Source organism: Engystomops pustulosus, chromosome 6 (assembly GCF_040894005.1).
Source record: "Engystomops pustulosus chromosome 6, aEngPut4.maternal, whole genome shotgun sequence".
NCBI classification, from domain to species: domain Eukaryota; kingdom Metazoa; phylum Chordata; class Amphibia; order Anura; family Leptodactylidae; genus Engystomops; species Engystomops pustulosus.
Genome location: NC_092416.1, coordinates 167,350,090 through 167,371,068, shown reverse-complemented (window position 1 = coordinate 167,371,068; position 20,979 = coordinate 167,350,090). Strand labels below are relative to the sequence as shown.

At 40.6% G+C, this 20,979-nt stretch overlaps 1 protein-coding gene across 1 annotated transcript; it reads left to right on the top strand.

Annotated features, from left to right (window-relative positions):
• Positions 1–9,218: 9,218 nt before the first annotated feature.
• Positions 9,219–17,061, top strand: LOC140064931 (uncharacterized). Its single transcript, XM_072112274.1, has 6 exons — positions 9,219–9,351; positions 9,990–10,038; positions 11,001–11,038; positions 11,945–12,077; positions 13,177–13,344; positions 14,024–17,061. The coding sequence occupies exons 2-6, from the start codon at positions 10,012–10,014 to the stop codon at positions 14,768–14,770; spliced, it is 1,113 nt and encodes a 370-aa protein (XP_071968375.1). The 5' UTR covers positions 9,219–9,351; positions 9,990–10,011; the 3' UTR covers positions 14,771–17,061.
• The last annotated feature ends 3,918 nt before the right edge of the window (positions 17,062–20,979 follow it).

The window sequence follows — 20,979 nt, the reverse complement described above, 5'->3', positions numbered from 1 at the left end:
AAACCTACACCTCACAAAATGCAAGATCTATGGACGCCCCAAATATCTAGAAGTATTTGAGCTTCAGTTATGCTATTTTGGCCCTTTTGTAGAGTATTTATAAGGGACACCATTACACTAGATGAGTTGTTCAATTATCTGGAACAATTAATCTCTTGAAAAAAAAAAAATTACATTCAATAAAGAATTTTAGAACTTTCCATGTGTCCTTTGTGGTTTTTCTTTATACATAATTATTGCAACACATTAGATGTGCAATTATTAATCTTTATATAGTACAGATATATTGTGCAACGCTGTACAGGGTACAAATAAAAACAGTATAAGGGTCCATGCAAACTAACATACAGGCATATGTCAGGCGCACAGGAGAGGAGGAGAATCAAGTGCTGCTTGACCCTCTCCATAGAGAATAGTGGCACTCAGCCAAAGATACCCTACCAAGCCTGGGCGCCATAGACAGCTACAGGGGCCCTAAGAGCAATATCATGGTCAGTTGTTACAATAGGATGGAGAGCTCTGTTTACAACCTTGAGTACCTTTTAGGCATCAATGGGACATTTTGCAGTGAAAGTCAAGGTGTTCATACGTGAGAAATCATAATCCTGCCCATCAGATCACAATGTTGCTATTCAGTTCATGTCCATGCTGACAATAGAAATAAGACTGGATAAACCGGTCCCTAGTCAAAAATATATAGTTTCCCTAGACCAGTGTTTTGTAGAAGTGGAAACTCTGCTTCCCTTCCCGCTGAATCCACTTGAATATATGATATTTTACCTGTTGCTGCCTCAGCATGACAATCGTATGTATAAAATCCTAAATAAACCAAAATTAGTATACAGCCAGATGGCTAAGATTCTTATTTATAACTGCGTGAGTCATTTCTGGCCCCTGTGGATAACCTGTATTTGGTACATAACCTCATTTATGAAGATCTGATGACAATGGAGGATCGCTCTCTGGAAACCTAATGTATAAAAATCGTGTTGACATGGCTGCTAAGCAACTAATCCAATATGATGTAAAGTGATACAAGACTAAGAAAAACACTGGGGAAAGACAAACATGAAATACAAGAATGGAGTACGTGGCAAATTCTTGTTAAGGGTGGAGAGTCCCCCTCAAGGTGATTGATGACGTGTTTTCCTGGTAAAGAAACAATCGCAAGCCGCATAAGTAAAAACAATTTTAGTGACTTGTAGAAACTCTTGATGGTTACTCTTTGTTATACAGGGGACAGAACTTGTTAGTGTATTCATTTCTACTCACTTCCCTGTCAGGAAGCGCAAATAATGGTGAGGACTCCCTACAAGGGAATGGTATCACAGGTGCTACACTCATTTATCATTAGTTTGTGTCTTTCTAGTGTCCTTCCCAGGACAATTACTGCAGCGAGACGTCTGATACATTTTATACTTCTCAAGTGGATCTCCATGATCTATGCGCACCCACGGGCAACAGTTGCGCTCAATGGCCAACAATCGGTGAGCTTCGAGTTGGGCCGTGGCACTCACCAAGGGTGCCTTCTGTCCCCCCCTGCTCTTTGCCCTCTTTGTGTCCAGTAACACTATCCCTCTAACACTGCGGCGTCTTTAGTAAGACGCTCCTAGTGCCGAATATTTAATAATAATAATAATAATAATAATACTTTATTATCCCAAACGGGAACTTAAAGTGTCACCTCCGCAGTACATAAAATTGACAAGACATCACATATATATACTCACATAAAAACATGGTCACATAGGAACACATATATCATAAAACAGAATAAAAACACTAATACACATAGATATAAATAGATTCCACCGACTATGCAATACATAGTTACGTAAATAGATTATAAAAATAGCAAAATAATACCTATTTCCAGTAGGCGCACTTTTAAAACATTCCTATTTTACCCCTTATTGAGTTATTTGATAGCTCGAGAGCGGCTGGTATAAACGTCTTTTTAAATCTCTCCGACCTGCAACGCAAGAGAATAAAACGGGAGCTGAAACCACTAAGCTGTGCTTGCAGCACGCCATACATTGGATGGGCACTATTATTTCTAATTTTTTCCAATTTCCTTAATATCCCGCACTGTACAAGCTCCTCCCATCTGTCAAATTGCAGACCTACTATCGATTTGGGTGACAGGTCCTCTTTAATGCCAAACCTAGATGACTAAATGAGTTATGCCAATCCCGTCATCGGGGAGCGGCAATCCGTCACCATGATAGCCTCGGTTTTTCTGAAGTAGTATGTCAGTAAATGGTAGGATCAGACAACCTAGGGTTAAAGTACCCTAGGGGGTCTGAAAAATAGTAAAAAAATAAATAAATTATAATTTAAAAAAAAACTAAAAATTCAAATCGCTTTAGCTAGAACCGATATAAATATACATAAAAATCATAAACACATTAGGTATCGCGCATCTGAAAATGCCCGATCTATCAAAATATATTAATGGTTTTTCAGAAGCTGGCAAAATAATTTAGTTATTTTTTGTACAGGTTTTAACATTTGTAAAATGTATGAAAACATTATAAAACCTTTACAAATACCAAACGAATAAAGTAGACATGTCATTTGCGGTGCACATTGAAATCTGTAAAAATACAAGCCCACAAGAAAATGGTGCAAATGTGTTTTTTCACCAATTTCACTGCATTTGGATTTTTCCCGCTTCCCAGTACACAGCACGGAATATTCTATTCCATCACAATGAAGTGCAATTTCTTAAGCAGAAAACAAGCTGTCACACAGCTCTTTACAGGAGAAAATAAAAAAGTTAGAGTTTTGAAGGTGGGGAGTGAACAATGAAAAGGCAAAAATGAAAAAGGGCTGCAGGGGGAAGGGGTTAAAGGACACCTGTCATCAGATCTGTGTCACTTGTCCTGTCACCTCTACCGGCTGGAGCAGCTCACAAGGATCCATCCCAGCCTTTATCTAGTTATTTCATACATTAATCATTGTACAATCATCTTTTCTTTATTATGTAAATGAGGCTGGTCACATGGTCAGAGGCAGTGATGTCACCCCTGTTCCCCCTTCCCTCTCCCTGCTCATGTCTGTGTGTAATGTATAGAAAAGCATTGCTAGTGTCTGTGCTTTATCTGCTGACATGCTACATCCTCCTTATACACATGTCAGAGACACAGACATCAGCTACACAAGTACCTGACATGTTCTGCTATAACATGGCTGCCTGGAGCTGCTGTATCTCTCCTATACACACACAGAGGCTGTAGGGGGCGCCAGCACCAGGAAGCACATCATTATACAGGCTGTCAGTCATGCACTGGGGGTGTGGCTGTGGCGCCCACTCATGAATAAGCTGGACAGCTTGAATATGCTAATGCTTCATTGGACATCTCACAGGGCATTTGCATACAGCTTTAGGACCTCATTGCTTAGGGTTACAGGCATGTAGAGGGACAATGAAGGGATAGAGGCAATGCTCTCTAATGGCAGTTTATGAAAATCTATTTAGTTTAGGAGGGTTATTTTGCCGGACGGGTTCTCTTTAAGGATTCCTGAGACCGTTCTATGATGTTTTACATCATAACATATTGAGATGGCCAGTTTTAACCACCTTGCTATAGATGCTTTGGATGCTCTTTTGCCTTTGTTGGATCCCTGAAATTAAACAAACAGATTTGAGTCCTTCCTCCAAGATTCTGTTACCTTGATGTATAAGTGTTAGGAGTTTGATATTGATATCTGCAGACTCAAAGGGGTCCTTTATAAGGACATTAAGAACCAATGACAGATCCCAGGATGGTACTGCTGACTGAGTTTGAGGTCTAAGTCGGGAAGAACCTTTTATAAAGCGTTTGACCCTCCTGTGATCTGCAATGGGTGTGTCGAAGAAGCTTATACTTGTACTTTGAGTACTTGTCCTTAGACCCAAGTCCAGACCAGATTGAAGGAATTCCAGGATCTGTAAAATATTTGGTTTATTTTGATTAGGTGGTTTATCTCTACAGAATAATATAAACTTTTTCCATATTTTTAGGTAAATTGCAGAGTTAACCGTTTTTTTACTTGCCTTCAATGTCTGGATTACCTTTTGAGAGAGTCCCTTGGATTCTAGGAATGACCCTTCAGGATCCATGCCGACAATCTGAGAATGGTGGGCTGAGGATGCAGAACAGGCCCCTGATGGAGCAGATCTTCTATTAGAGGTGGCGCCACTGGGTCCCCTAAGGATAATTTCTTCAGAGTTGGATACCAACTCTTTTTTGACCAGTCTGGAACTGTTAAGATGATCTTTGTTCTGTCCTGGAAGATCTCTTGCAGAACCTTTGCTATCAGAGGAATTGGTGGGCAAGCATACGCCAGGTCCATATCCCCTTTGACACCGAATGCGTCCAGTGTTCGGTAAGCCTTGCTGATTGCTAGCAAAGAGAAATGGTTGTACTTGGTATTTTGGCAGGTTACAAACAGATCCCATTGGGGTTCTCCCGATCTTAGAGTTAAGGAACGGAAAACATCCTGATTCAAACACCATTCGTGTGGATCCTGCTTAAGAAGTCCATCTTCTGACCCTTTCCAGATGGGTGGCTGTTAAGGAGATAACATTTTTCTTCTGCCAAATAAAATTTTTTTTGGGGAAAGATTCAGGAGTTTTTCTGATCTCGGTACCTCTTGTCTTTTGATGTAGGAAACCGTCTTCATGTTGTCGTATTTGATGGTTGTATAGACGGAAAGGCTGTGACATTAGTGCTTGCCAAACTGCTTCAAATTCTCTTGACAATACCAATGAATACCTTTCTGCAGATTTTACATTTTGGTCCTCCACCAAGGGGATGTTTTTACCCGATGCAGAATCTTTAATTGGAATTCAGATGATGCAGATTTTTGTCCCAAGAATCCATTAATGTAGGGTTTTGGAATGATTCTTGGCCCATGCTATGGACTGAATACACAAAGTTAATTGCCCTAGCAGTGTTATTGCCGATCGGATGGATAGTTGATCCTTCTTGATAAACAACCAGATCTGTTGCACCAAGTTGTTCCTTTTCTCCAGTGGAAAAGACATTTGTCTTTGTGAGTCCAACAAAACCCCCCAGGAATTTCTTCTGTCTTTCATGCGTTAGATCCAATTTTTCGAAATGTATCAACCAGCCTAACCTTTTTAAAATTTTTAGAGTCTGTTGAGATGATAGATTGAGAGCAGCTTGTGATTCTGACACAATCAAAAGATCGTCTAAGTAAGGAATTATAATTATATCTTGTTCCCTTTAGGGAGGCAACAACTTCTATCATGATTTTTGAAACAATTTGGGGTGTAGAAGAGATACTAAAGGGTAAGGCAGAAAATTGGAAGTGCATTAGTTTTCCCTCTGGAGAGTGAATAGCCATTCTTAGGATATTTCTGTGAGGCGTGGTGTATAGGAACATGATAGTAAGCATCTTAAGTCTATTGTGCAAAGGAAAAAATTGAGGTTGATAAGTGGGGTAGCTGAACTCACCGATTCCATTTTGAACTTCGATAAGCGATGAATCCATTCAGTTTTTTCAGATTGATGATCAGTCTAAAATCCATTGGGTTTGAGTACTAGGAAGAGTGGGGAGTAGAACCCCTGTCCTTGTTCTTCCTGAGGAACCTCTGATGCCCTTCATGAGAGATTCTGCTGATGAAAAAAAATGAGGCAACTTGGTGGGTAACAACAAATTTTTTTGGGAAGTGGGGGGGGGGGGGGTTTGAATGTGAAAATTTGATACGGTATGCAATGAATACAATATCTACTACCCAAGTGTATTAATGTATTGTATAAAATAAAGCTTTTCAATATTATATGTGTATGCATTTTTCAGTTTGGCTTTTCTCCTCTAAGGGATTTTCCCTTTGGGTACAATAGGTTTGATGCATAGTTATTAGCCATAACTTTGGGTGCAATATCTGGGGATCCATACGAGTAAAGAATAGCAATGTGATGATCCCGTCTTTCCTGTTTCAATATTGTCTTTTCAGTCCAAATACGAAGTCGTCTGAAAAGGGGATATTACATGGTCTGGATTTTGAGCGGACATCTCCCGACCACCATTTAGCCACAAAGATCTTTGAGCCACAGTGGACTGGGCTCCTTCTTTTGCCGCAATCATAAGGCATTCAGCCAAGGAATCTACTAAGAACCCTGTTGCTGACTTCAGTACTGGTAATGATTCCAGAAGCAGTTCCTTTGACGTGTCCACTTTATTATGAGCTTCTAGTTCGTTAAGCCAAAAGAAGAGTGTTCTTGGAACTGAAGTGACTGCAATGTTAGACTTTAAACTGATCATAGAGGCCTCCCAGGTCTTCTTTAGAATGCTATCAGTCTTTCTGTCTATTGGGTTTTTAAGTTGAGCTGTATCTTCAAAGGGAAGATCTGTATTTTTAGCACCTAAGACATTTGAACGTCCATCTTGGGAATATTATCCCAGACTTTAGTTTCATCATCCTCAAAGGCTAGCTGGTTACAATTCTTTGGTTAACTGAAGTCTTTTTTCAGGTTCACTCAATTCGTCCTTAACCAGCTCCTTCAAAGTGTTGTTAATGGGAAACACCCTCCTCTTCCTAGACCTTAATCCTCCAAACAATTCATCCTAAATAGACATTTCTGGTACTACATCTTCTAATTTTAAAGAGTCACGTACTGTATAGATTCCTATACATTTTCTCCTGTAACATCTTCATGTGAACCAGAGGGAACCTCTGAATTGGCGTCTGAAGGGGAGTCAGATACAAGTTCTGCAAGTCTGGGTATTTTTGGAGAAGGAAGTGTAGGAAGGGGGTCCGGCGGATGAAGAGAGACGTCTGATTTAAAAGCAGTTTTTAAATGGTCTATCAGTGCTGATCTATCCTCCATAACCAGTCCGTCTAAACAGTATATGCATACAGATCTTTCGTATTGGTCACTCAATTTATAATTACACAGGTTGCACCTCCTAACCATCTCTTTAGTTGGTCTCCCCCCGGGAGGGGCCTTTTAACCTCTCATCTTCCTGTGCCTATAGAGGTCAAAGAGCATCTTCCATGTGGGCTGTCATGGGGGACGAAGTGGAAACTGATTTTTTTTTTTTAACATTGCAGCCATTGAAAGGAGCCATATGGGGGATAAGGGCAAAGGTTTTTAATTAGAAGTATTTATTTTGGGTGGGTTAATTTAAATTGTTCTCTTTAAGGGAGCTGCATTACAAGGTAGCTAAGAGGCAAAGTTTTCCTTATCTTATCCTGGAAAATGTATTTTCATATTTCCCAAAATCTCCCAGTGGAGCATTAATGGATGTAAGCCTCCACATGCCTGCCGAAGAAGCCTTTATTAGCAAAATATCCTAATTTAAATTTTGTCAGGAGGGCAGATAAGTCAGACATTACTCATAGATCCAGGCCCCGTGACTGTGGTAATCTTCTTATATTTGTTATCCATGCCATCCTTCCTTCTAATATTAACTTTTAAAATTATGCTTATGAGCCCGTGGGGCTACCCAAACCCCTCTGTAATCTGGCTTTACAGGCTGTTACAGTGTCTCCCTCTGCTTCTTCAGCACTTCTGCCCTCCCTTTTCTTTCTAGGGCGAGACAGTATAACAGCTTGTGATGTCAGATCACAGAGTAGGGTAGCCCCTCAGGCTTATTAGCATAGTTTTAAAAGTTGATTTTAGAAGGAAGGAGGCTATGGATAACAAATATAAGAAGATTGGCACATTTTGAAGGTAGATTTCCTTTAAAGGGTGTACATTTTGCTGGTCACTAGGTAATGCCATTGTTAGGGGGGCAATATCCTGTTGTGGGATGCAGGATATTTACCAATATACATTTATTAATAGTGATGCACTGCTAATAAATCAGTCTCATCAGCTGCCATTCTTGTCCATAAAATGGCTGCCGGTGGAGAGTCATGTGATATCTGTCCTTTACCAATCTACCTTTCAGGACCTTATTCAAGAATATAAGCTTGAGGTCCTGGAAAGTAGATTGGTAGGTAGTACAGTCATTCACTATATTGTGGTCACCGTGTGATGTTATTATTGGTAACATGAAACAAAAGCGATAGATTTGATATATATGTACAGGCAGTCCCCGGATTACATACAGGATAGGGTCTGTAGGTTTGTTCTTAAGTTGAATTTGTATGCAAGTCGGAACTGTATATTTTATCATTGTAAACCCAGCCAGAACTTTTTTGGTCTCCGTGACAATTGGATTTTAAAAATGTTGGGTTGTCATCAGAATCAGGATTAACAATAAAGCTTCACTGCAGACACCTGTGATAACTGTTATAGCTGTTTATTGTAGCCTAGGACTGAAGTACAATAAATTACCAATATCCAGAGGTCCGTTTGTAACTAGGGGTCGTATGTAAGTCGAGTGTTCTTAAGTAGGGGACCGCCTGTATATCTTTTGGGGGGGGGGGGGGTGTGTTGGAGACCTATGCATTGCAGTTTCTGCCTATGAGTGACTATTATGCGGAGTGAAGGTTCCTTTTACCTCTTACATTAGGTTAGACCTGTGACGGCAGTAAAGCCCTGTTCTCAAACGAAGACTCTATCCATTATATAGAAGACGCCCTCTGCTGGCCGCTGTATGTAGAGGATGCTCACTAAGTTTCATTTCTGCGAAAAACGAAACTTCTGCCGCACCCAGTCTACATGTCATCTATACATTCCTTGTATACAATATACACTCTGCTGCCTACAGATTAACCCCTTCATGACCAGCTCTGTTTGTCGCTTAAAGGGTAACTCCTCCTCAGCTAGTCATGACTGCAATCAGAATACATTGAAGAAGAATTCTCTAGGGTTTTTAGTGCAAAAGTAAAATATGGCTGCTAGAATAATAATAAAAAAAATATTTCTAAAGCAACATCATATTCCATAGATCATGGGGTACATACACAGACAAAATAAGACATTACAGAGCAATTACGTCTGCAGATGAAACGATAGTAATGGCATCCTGCTCGCAAGAGCTTACAATCTATAAATAATTCTTTATTTATATAGCACACACAGATTATATGGTTATTATGCAAAAGTATATATTGCAATAGGATTGTCCGCGGTCCTATGCTGTGCCTTTTAGCTTTAATACTACCATAATAATAATAAATATCAGTGTGGAAAAGTCTAGAACTAATCTATTCCACTTCTACAGAGTGATGGAAATCCCCTGCACTATTGTGTATGGGCTTCCCCCTATGATGTGGGCGGAGTTAGGACTGGTTCAGCTCCGCCTGTTTCCCTCTCTTCCTCCGGCTTAGTTTCCATTTCACTGTCAAGTGCCTTGCTCACGGACACTTTTCAGAGTTATAAACTTACCCTAGAACGAAGACTTGCAAAATTACACTCGAAAGAAGATTTGCAAATTACACTGAAGGTAAGATTAATTCATCAGGGGAATAAAAAAAAAAAACATTCAAAAGTGACTCCAAAATTAATTTTGGAAGGAAGTTCTAAAACTTCAAAAACTTTTTTTTAAGTGGGAAGGAGGATGGGATGGATGATGTTGGAGGGCACTAAAAACAAATATACAAAGTGTTGGTTGGCGTAAGGCTAAATCTTAAATCAAAGATAAATGAGAGGTTCTTATATGCTGGTCTATACCGGTCAGAACTAGTAGGACATATGCACCGCCTTATTCCTGTGTTATACTACTGTAGCTGTTATAGTTCTACACTTATTTGGCTGCGCTGTTGATCAACAGAACATCCCTAGTTACATAGAGGTGTCAATATTTTACCATCTTTTGCACACAAGTTGTAATTGCAGTGGATTTTGGGTGCAGAGTTGCGTCTGGAAAATCCAGTGCCGAAAAAACAATACCTTGAAACTGATATAAGCCGTGAATGTCAATTTTCTGTGGATTTTTCCACACTTAGTGGCAGAGGAAAAAATCCATAACAAACTCTGAACAACAATAAGAAGGAAACCAAATCTGGATTTGACAATGGATTGGTGGGGAGAGTCAATACAAGGTTTATGTTATCCTGAATATTGTTGTTTATTCTTTATTAGGAAGAACTAATATTTGTTCAACATGGATCTTCAGAACATCCAAGGCATTGTAAGTAGTGTCTCCTGCTGGCAGAATAATTACCTAGTTATGTGATTTTAGTATGTTACGCTATATATAATGTATGTGTGTATGCTGTGTGGCCAAAGGTAAAGGCACAAAAAAAAACACAAGGTCACAAGTCGCCAAACTCTTAAAAACCTTAATAATTCCTTATGATAAATATGACACCTGAAGAAAAATAATGCCAAAAAAACAAGAGGATTTTCATGTTATTAATTAGAAGGCTGCCCTCTGTTTTGAAAAGAGGTTCAACAGCAGCTAGGGTCGGTTTTATAATGTATGTTAGGGTTAACAGGCAATAAATGCATAGTATACTCTGGTACCGGTCTTGTTACAAGACATAGATTTGGTTACTGTACAGAAATTCTCAGGATTATGAGGATTCCTTGGGTTCACCAGATAAAATTATTCTTGGGGACAATCATCCATCAATCCCTAGTAAACAGACGTTAGTAGTTGCCAAACAAGGTTATCTTTCCCTGGCGATCCAGCGTCAAGCATTGGGTTCAAGCTGGGGCCCACCGGAGGATCCTTCGATGCTCTGGTGGGACAGTGCAACACATTGCAGCCTTAACGAAATTGCATGGTTCTTGAGAAAAGGGAACCCCCTTATTGCCTTGAGCTACCTCTGTGTGAATGGAGAGGTAGCCACATGTGGTTCTCTCCATTTCATTCCAGTGCAATTCTGAATACAACAGAGTAAGCCAGAGGGGGGGGAAAAACTGCTAAACCCTCTACATTTGCAGTTCATGTAGACCATGAAGAGGCCACAGCACTTACCCAGCAGATGCATTCCAAACTCTACCGAACTCGTGATACACTCCAGTAGATCATGACATGCATTTGTTGCCTATTTTATTTCTTAATAAAATAATTATATAATGATATGTTAAGTATAGTAAAACCATGACCATAGACGTGACTGACCGATTTGTTTTCCTTTACAACAGAGCAGCACTACGGATGCTGAACGGATGGAGAGAAAAAAGTAAGTTTCCTGTAAAAATAGTGGGGCCGTCTGGACATAACAATAATAATAATAATCTCTATTTATATAGCGCCATCATACTCTGTAGTGACAACATAGTCAATATAACTTAGTACACTCCAAAACGCATCCTTGCCTTCGGTGAAGAACCAATCTTTGACTGGAAAGAAGATGGGTCTGGGGGTTCTTATAGATGGTCTGGGAGTCTTATAGACCACACAATTCTCCTCCAGTCACCGTTATGTCCATACTGTAATAGGATTGGAGATGTCGGCTATCATAGAAACAGGACATTATTTTAAGGTCACAATAGCATTCAATGCTTGGACCCAATTGTTCCCCTAGTGAAGTATACTGGGAAGTCCATCACTGCAAGAAAAGATCTTAAGAAGTTTGATATTTGTATACATAAGTATAAATTATAGAACTTTATTTTAGACATTGAATAGGTTTAAAGGGGGCTTCTCATTGCCAACATTGATTCCCAATCCACATTAAAGTGAATAAATATCAAATGTCACTGCTGGTCCGGCCATTAGTACTCATGGTGATGGTCAGAGATTCCCTATAGGGACTGGGTCTTCTGTATGGGATATTCTGTAAGGTGCACTGAAGGTCCTATAGAAATTAATAGTTCAAGACCTTCTTCTGGGACCTCTTACAGGACCACGGACCCCAGAAATCCCAGTCTGTGCAGTACATCTCAGGGGTACTTATGGTTCCCTGTTCTGTCAATAGTTGGGAGTCTATCTCATCGGACCCCACCATGTATAGACATTTATCCCAAATCATGTGGATAGGGGAGAAATATCTTAAAGATAAAACCCTAAATTATAAGTCCAATTACCAAAGACCAAATCATTAAAATCAAACATTAAAATGTACAAAATGGATTGTCTTTTGCAGAAAGAATAGAGAAGCCAAAGAGCAAACCCGAAAAAACATAGTGAGAAGTGGAGTGGTCTTCATTAGTGTCTTTCAGGATCTGCTCCTGGTTACAGAGACTTCTGAGCAAGTTATCTTTCACTATTTGGAAAGAGTAAGTGTCTGCTGAAGGCTTTTGAGAATTATTCAATAAGTTTATAATATTAATGACTGCCATGTAGGGGCAGTTTCACATTACCGTGGTCTGTCCATGTAGTACGGACAGTGCAGTGTCCTGTGTTAAGGACCAATAATTCTGATTTCCCTCGTAAAACCTACTGGGGATCTTTAGAGATGGTCATTTTGGTGATCAGCTGGTTTTGCCAGGGGATGCAACCATCAGCTACACACAGGCTACTTTTACATGCTGAATTTGAATTGCATTCAGAAATGCTATCAAAGCGCAATCTCCTACCCGCTGCGTTTCCATTAATTTGCAATCAGAGATGAGCACCACATATTTTGTGGTGTTTAGGTATAAACACCTCTGCAATCGGGAGAAACTCCTCCCCAATTGTATTTCTAAATGCTAATAAAAATGCGGTGTGTGAGCGCAGCCTAATGGCTGTCCATGTTATTACTGGTGAATAAGTGCGGCCGATGCGGGGTACACCTGCCCCTTTGCCTGCGCTCTTTATAAAAGCCTGCAAACATTCACCACTGAATATTTGCAGGTTTTTACACAGAACTAGGCTAGGCAGAGAGGCCACTCACCAGATACATCATCTAAGCCTCTTGATGTATCCATCACGACAATGGGGGCATGGCTTGCATCATACGCTGGTGCAAGAGTGCCTATATATCTGTCCAATATAACTACAGGCAGTCCCCAGGTTACATACAAGATAGGGTCTGTAGGTTTGTTCTTAAGTTGAATTTGTATGTAAGTCGGAACTGTATATTTTATCATTGTAATCCCAACCAGAACTTTTTTGGTCTCTGTGACAATTGGATTTTAAAAATGTTGGGTTGTCATAAGAATCAAGATTAACATTAAAGTGTCATTACAGACACCTCTGATAACTGTTAAAGCTGATTATTGTAGACACCAGTGATAACTGTTACAGCTGTTTATTGTAGCCTAGGACTAAAGTACAATAAATTACCAATATCCAGAGGTCTGTTTGTAACTAGTGGTCGTATGTAAGTCGAGTGTTCTTAAGTAGGGGACCGCCTGTATACTATGCCACTTATCTATACATCTCTCTCATCAGGTCCTACATTCCATCTTCTTCTTTGGACATATTAACTGCCCACCGATTGCACCGGAGGAATTTTTCCCTGATAACTTTGAAACGTTTAAAATTATTGCACGGAAAGCTTTCATTCAATACAACACCCATCTTCCCCGGTACACCCCATACGCCATTCTCCTGGAATATGTAAGTCTGCTTGTTTCACAATTACAATAGTATTAGATGCTCATTATACAGAACGTCAAATTCCTCATAAAACAATTCTAATGTAGTACTTTAACTGCCCCATGACAAGTCAGGTAGAAAATCAAAAGGACAATTACTTTGAGGTAGTTTCAGGGGACTACCGTAAATTGGTATTTATCCTCAGGTAATGGCTTAACACAAAAACAGGCTTGGACTGTGAAACACAGACAGTATTAGTGGCCATATACTGTTGCAGGGGTGGGAGTCCAAGCATTATAGTCATACAATATGCAAGGAGTCCCTGTAATAAAATTAATCCTTAGTGTAGGATTTTGAGGTACCAAACACTAGGAGAGCAGGGAACCAAAAGTCCCACTAATACAAACAACCATGTACAGCAGTTGTAATCATCCCCATAGACTTCGAAAAACATGCACCATACCTCATCATGGAGAGGTGATCACCCCAACTGACCAATGTCAGTCAGGCCGCACATGGTCTGTTTGGGGACCCACATGCACACATGGTCATGTGCTTGATGTCTAAATCCAGACCAGCTTCCACGTCATGGGGCATTTTACTTTATCGGGTTTGTCTTAATAGATAATAGACTAAAATTTATATAATTCTCTTTCTGCTAAAAAAAATCATGTTTATTTCTTTACTTTCTTTCTTCTAGATGACTAAAAAACGAAAACCAGAAGATCCAGATTTATTCATAAAAGAACTGGCGGCCATTAATAGAGAACTACGGAAGGTTTATGATGAGGAAGGAAATGAATCCACTCTGAATGAATTTACCATGATGGCTTCTGTGGTTTGCTTCTCATGTATTAAGGACCCCAGTGATGGAAGGGTCCTCAAATGGGCCTATGGATCCTCATTATCCTGCAAGGGAACAATCCAAAGGAAAATAATGATTGATGTTTCTGCCCTGCACGTGTGGGACAAGGCGATCTCGTACGCGGTGTGCTGTGAGGGTAATGGTCCTCCTATAACATTTCCAGAACAAGTGCACTGTCGTGCTTATAGATATATCACAGAATCTGGAGAATATAAGGAAATCCCTCCGTGTACATTATGTAACACAATCTACGATTTAAATTTCATCCCCGAATACCAAGATCTCAACAAAGAGGAGAAATGGCCGTACGGAAATTGTGCTGAAAACGAATCTCTCAGCAGGCTGCTGCAGATTGACGAAGATGTGAGGAGACAAGTCTGTATCAAAGGTGATGAGGAAGAAATACTGATGGACCGGGACCAAATAGAGGAGATGTTTATAGAAAAGTATGAGGAAGAAAGAAAGAGCAGACTCAAGCGGAACCTGACACCTCGAAAGTTCAGACTTCCCCCGGAATGGGAGTTCTTTGTCTCTTCTTATCCGATATCCTCTGAAAATTTTAATATTTCCAGTCACGGTTAATGTATTTAATTAGTTGGTCACATGTAAAACTGTATTTTTCCACTCTGTATAAAGGGAATATAATTTGTGTATTTCATGTTGATCATCTTCTGAGATTGTGGAAGGTTGCGGAGGACCATCATCTTCAGAATATGATAAATATAACCATCCAGTAACTTAATGAAGACGCATGTATCCAACCAATGGAGCAACTTGGCTCTGATAAGGAGGTTATATATGGTGAGACTTATGCTAAGACCTGATCTTTACTTTCATTATAAGTTGAAGGGTTTGTGGTGTAATTTTTCTTGCTGATGACCTCTGCCCAGGATAGATCATCAGAATCAGATTTGTTTTGACCCACCACTCAGACCCCACACCGATCAGTTGTTCAAAACCGTGGTTGGAGTTGGAAACCGATGGTTCTAGCCACAGGGTAGTTTGCAGAGCCACAGTACAGAAGCTTAGTTATGATCTATAGAGTAAAAAATGATCCTGGGATAGGAAAACCCCACTCTCGGAACAGTTTAAAATCTATGCCCCCCCAACATGTGTTACTGTATGTCAGACTACATATACACAACTTTTCCAATGAGATATGAATACAATTTCATGTCTTAAATTTGGTTTTGTAAATATATATACAATTTCCATACACAAATATAAATTATACATTTATCCAACTACTATGCAACATATACATTCAACCATGTCCCACAATGCCCCATACAATTTCATTGACACATCTAGCTGACTGTGTTGTTCAGTACAACAGTAAATCAATGCAAAGTATCTTGCACTCCAGCCATGAATATCAGGAGATTTTCCTGTTTCACTTCCGTAATGTTAAATCAAAGATGTTGTGAATTGTGGTCATGTGACACTCTTGTGGATTCAAGCAGCTTCCATTAGCGAAACACTGGACGGCTGCAGCTGGATTGTAAATGTCCACACATAATGGACAAAACGCTATGTGAAAGCTTTTGCTGGCATGAGATTTTGTCAAGTGAAGATTTCAGACCAGAATCAGTCGCTCGCAAGTTGTTGAATGCAAATATATATGTATATTTAGAAATTCACAAAAAATAGAAATTGATAGTTATTTTATTAGTTTTAGTTTATGACTATAATATCACTTCTATGCGGCAAACTATAACTGTTTCTTAGTTGTCTCAGAGACCATGATACAGCTATTTGCTATAATGTCTCCTGCATCGAGTAAACGGAGAAGAGGAGATCTTTTTCTCCATCTCTCATGTGAGGAGAAACATCAGCATCATGGAGGACATTATACTGCAGAACTGATCAGTTTTGCATTCAGCAGACTAGAAGTACTTACTGATCAGTGCAGTATTATCTGTCTTTGCTTCTCTCTCACTCAGCTCCCTCCTCCCCCATCCCCTCTCCATAGACATCTATGGGCTGCTTGTAATCTGATCCCTCTACTAACAGTGAACTCAGATTGAGAAGTTTAGTAGGGAAGGGGAGAGGGGTAAAAAAAAGTCTGAGAAGTGGAGAAAGGCTTTATCTTTATAAGATGTATTATGCAAAATGTATTGAATGTACAATGACCATGTATATGCATTGTCTACTGTCTGATACATTACTTTATGATGTGGATACCAGGTTTTAGAGTTCCTAACTTCTGTCTTGTAAAACAGAGACTTGTTCTTTTGCAGAGAACTCTACTTACATGTCTACATCAGTTTATGCTGTAATGCTTTATCTAATTTCCTATGGAAATACTAAGGGAGTTATAATTTTATAAGGTAGGTGCCTCTCTAGCAAGCCAAAGAAAAACCTACATGTTAGGAGCTTAGAATTATAGAATATTCCTCCTGACCTCCCAATACGTGTCTGAGTGTGCATGTGTTCTGAAAAGGGAGAAATACATTTCTGGCAACAACTTATCTCCCATGAACACAAATAGATCACAACAAAAAAAATAGCTTGGCCAACTTGTATCTCCTCAACATTTAATGTCGGAATACTTTCTATTGTGTATTTTATATTGATGGGTGATGGTGTGTCTATATACTGTATATAAATACATGATATCATCCATTTTTTTGTCATCCTTGGAAGTTTGGAAAATAGGAAGGCAAAAAAAAAAAACACAAGGCAAAAAGAGAGGGATTATTTAGTTGTATTTGAAAGAGGTCTGAAATTTGCTCTGTCCACCACCATTAGTAAAAAATCTAAATCTGATGACCTATCCCGAGGCGATGTCATCAGTATAAAAAAAAAAAAAAAAATTTAATAAAACGTTGTGATTCCAAACTAAAAGCACATTTTTGTAATAATGCAGGTTTCTATGATTATTCCTCTGTCCATCCAAATTATTGTAACCAAGAACCTACTGTTTTCTATGACTTTTGTTATTCTGATTTTGTGAAAACTACAAATAAAATTATAAAGGCATTTAAGGATCTTGTACTTTTTCTCTTACAAAGTTTAATGGAAAACTGTATTTTCGCCCCATAAATGGAGAATCACTATCTACTGGATGAGTAGCAAATGTCTTGTTGTTGGGATTTCCACCGGTCACTAAAACAGAACTCATATGCCCTGGCCCTGCTCAATGTATGACTGCATAGAGTAGGAGTTTCATTGAGGTTGTGGTTAGTCCAATGGCCACCAGATGGTCATCAGCAGAGTCTGGTTGGTGGATTAAACAGGACACAACTGATGCATGTGAACATTCTCCAAGTCCCTACAGTTAACAAAGTATCTATTAGAGTTCATGAAGCATAAACAAATAGCATCCTGGAAGGGTGCGTTGCTCTCCTATTTGGAACGTTTATAAATGAATCGGCGCTGGCTTGCTCAAAAAGGACGTTTTTTTTTTTTTTTTTAGAATAAAAAGTTTATTTAAGCCAATTATGGCAATAAAATATAAAAGAATTAAAACAATAAAAGGAATGACGTGTCTCGCGCTCGTGCTGAGCGCTTCATCAGATTCATGTGATTGTGTATACAGTCTTAGAATATATAGAGGTCTAAAAACATAAGGCAAGAAGAATTGATATGGCAGGAAAAAAAACAAACAAAAAAAAAAAACGGGAAAACGGGAGGCTTTTAGACCTCTATATATTCTAAGACTGTATATACAATCACATGAATCTGATGAAGCGCTCAGTACGAGCGCGAAACGCGTCATTCCTTTTATTGTTTTAATTCTTTTATATTTTCCATAATTGGCTTAAATAAAAGAAACTTTTTATTCTCAAAAAACAAACAAAAAAGTCCTTTTTGAGCAAGCCAGCGCTGATTCCTTTACAAACGTTCCAAATAGGAGAGCAACGCACCCTTCCTGGTTGCTATTCGTTTATTCTTCAAGTTACTGCATATGGACCTTTGGGGAGCCAGCAGCGGAACGAGGCAGCGGAGTCTCATACCAAGCATCAATAGGAGTTAGGCTCTACCTGCACAACTCCAAAAGGCGAGTGTATCACTACATAACAATAAATCCAAATATAACGAGTGTAACACACTATAGGAGCGCTCTTTTGTCTCTCCTTGTCTCCCCTACATCTCTATTAGAGTTCAGGCCAGTTGCATGGAAACAACTTCAAAACTTTTCAGTCCGTGAACTGAACTCCAGGATTGCTGGGAATCTCGTTCTCATAATCGTTGTGGAAGTGCCCGCTGTCGATCTTCACCAATTATCTTGTTATCCTCTATTCAGTGGATTCAGGAAACCAAAAACGATTTGAAACTTGTTAGTCAATTAGTGAATGGGACTCCTGTTATCGGGGTCGTTTAGGATACAGTTCTCATGATCGGTGGAGGTCTTTGCTGTCTGATTTCACCAATCATCCGGTTATCCCCTATCATGTAGATTCTGGCCTCCGTATCAAGGAGCAGCTCCAATATTTCAACTACAAACAGTGTTTCTTACGTCATAAAAATAAAGTCTGGCTAAACCTTTCTTATACGAGTGACCCAAGTTCACCGTACAGTCTAAATTATTATCAATAGAAGTATCAAGGTACCTGTATGTATCTACCTGCTGTACCTCCCTTCCATCAGTTATTATGGCATCTATTCTCTCCGCCCCCAGTATAATTATCAATTGTTTTGTTGAGAGATAAAACAAGTCTGTTCTCCAAGCTCCAATCAATCCACAAACTGATCTATCTAGTTTAAATAATCTGTATTTCCCATCTCATCTACCCTACCAACAATAACCGTATTGTCACTGTATTTCTGTAGATGACATGTGATGTTATTGCAGATGTCACGGTGGTGTCTTGGGCTCACCCGTGCCCTTCCGTGTGGAATCAGCATCAGTCCCCTGAGACTACTCCTGCTACACCGGTTAGTCTACCTGCCGCTGAACCAAGGCTGAGGCTCTCTATGCATACCAAGTATGATGGTGACCCTAAGCTGTGCAGGGGCTTCATTACTCAGTGGTCCTTGCACATTGAACCTATGCCGCCTCAGTTTGTCAGTGAACGGTCCAAGGTGCTAGTGAACGGTCCAACGTGGCCTGGGCTACCCATCTCTGGGACAGATGATCTGGTCACGGGTACTCTCGCAGCATTCCTGGCGGAATTCCAGTCCGTTTGTGAGAAACCTGCACGAACCTCCTCAGCTGAGACTGCGCTGCTGAGCCTGCACCAAGGGGACGCGTCCATGGGAGACTATGCAGTTCAGTTCTGTACCCTGGCCTCTGAACTCTCCTGGAATGATGTGGCCCTGACTCACCTAAGCCGAAAGTCCTTTTTTAAAGGTTGCAAAGACGCATTGGCTGCAAGTGACCTGCCGTCTATCCTGGTCTTAAAAGTGGTCTTATCACACTGGCCACTCGGATTGATGTGCGGTTGAAGGAGCTCGCTGAGGAGTTCCAGAGGTCGCTCCAGCCTTCGGCCGTACCATCTGCAGAGGATCCTATACAGGTGGACGGAACCCGACTTTCCCACCAGGAACATTCCAGACGACGTCAGGAGGACCTTTGCCTGTATTGTGCTAGTCTGGAACACTTCATTGGGGACGTCCCCAACGTCCGGGAGACACCAGCACCTAGGGTTCTTGGGAGAAGCATCCCTAGGTGAGAGCAAAGCTTCTCCACGCATGAATATTCCCATCTTGCTCAGCTCTGGAAGAGGTGCCCAGTTCCTTCTTGGAATCAGGCTCTGCAGGGAACTTTGTGGATGCCGCTCTTGTCTCCTGGCATCACCTCCACGTGGTTCGCCTCGAAAAGCCTTTGGTCATCTCCTCTGTCAGTGGCCAAATCTTCTCTGACCCGGTCCGGTACAGCACCAGGCCTCTTTCCTTGCAGATGCACAAAGAGAAACTGTCTATGTGCTACCACGGTCCTCCAACCTGTTGGGTCTATTGTGGTTGCAGCTCCACGCATCCGTTCTTAACTGTAAGACGTGGGAGATCTTTCGTTGGGGTCCTGATTGCCAGTCTCGCTGTATGGAGATTCCTCATCCAGTGCCAGTCATGGTTTCTTCTGTGGCTCCCAAGCCCCTGGAGGGTCTTCCAGATTGCTATCAGTACTTTGTTGACGTCTTTTCGAAGAAGCAACCTGAGACTTTGCCGCCTCACCGTCCCTAAGACTGTCCTGTGGTCAGGTATGTCTCCTCCTCTACCCACTCTCCTTAGGTACCCACTCTCTGTGCCAGAAACTGCAGCAATGTCGGACTACATCAAAGAGAACCTGCAGAGGGGTTCATACGCAAGTCCTCTTCTCCGGCCGATGCAGGCTTTTTCTTTGTGACCAAAATGGGTCACTCCGTCCATGCATTGACTGCCGCAGTCTTAACAAGGTCACAGTTAAGAACCGCTATCCATTGCCGTTGATCACGGAGCCGTTTCGTGGAACCAAGATCTTTTCCAAACTGGGTCTTCAAGGGGCCTACAACCTTATTCGTATCCATGAGGGAGAGAAGTGGAAGATCACTTTTAATACCCGTGATGGACACTTCGAGTACCTGCTGATGTCGTTTGGACACACACCAGCCGTCTTCCAGGAATTCGACATCTTTAGAGACTTGCTATATATGCCTGTGTCGTGGGCTATCTGGACGACATTTTTGTAGTCTCTCTGGACCTTGAGTCCCACCAAGTCCTCAGTTGTTTAAGGGGCAAATAGCTTTTACGCCAAACTTGAGAAGTGCCAATTTCACCAGCGGAGTCTTCCATTTCTTGGCTATATCATCTCCAACAGAGGTCTCCAGATCCTGCAAAGGTGCCTGCTGTTCTTCAATGGCCTTCTCCGG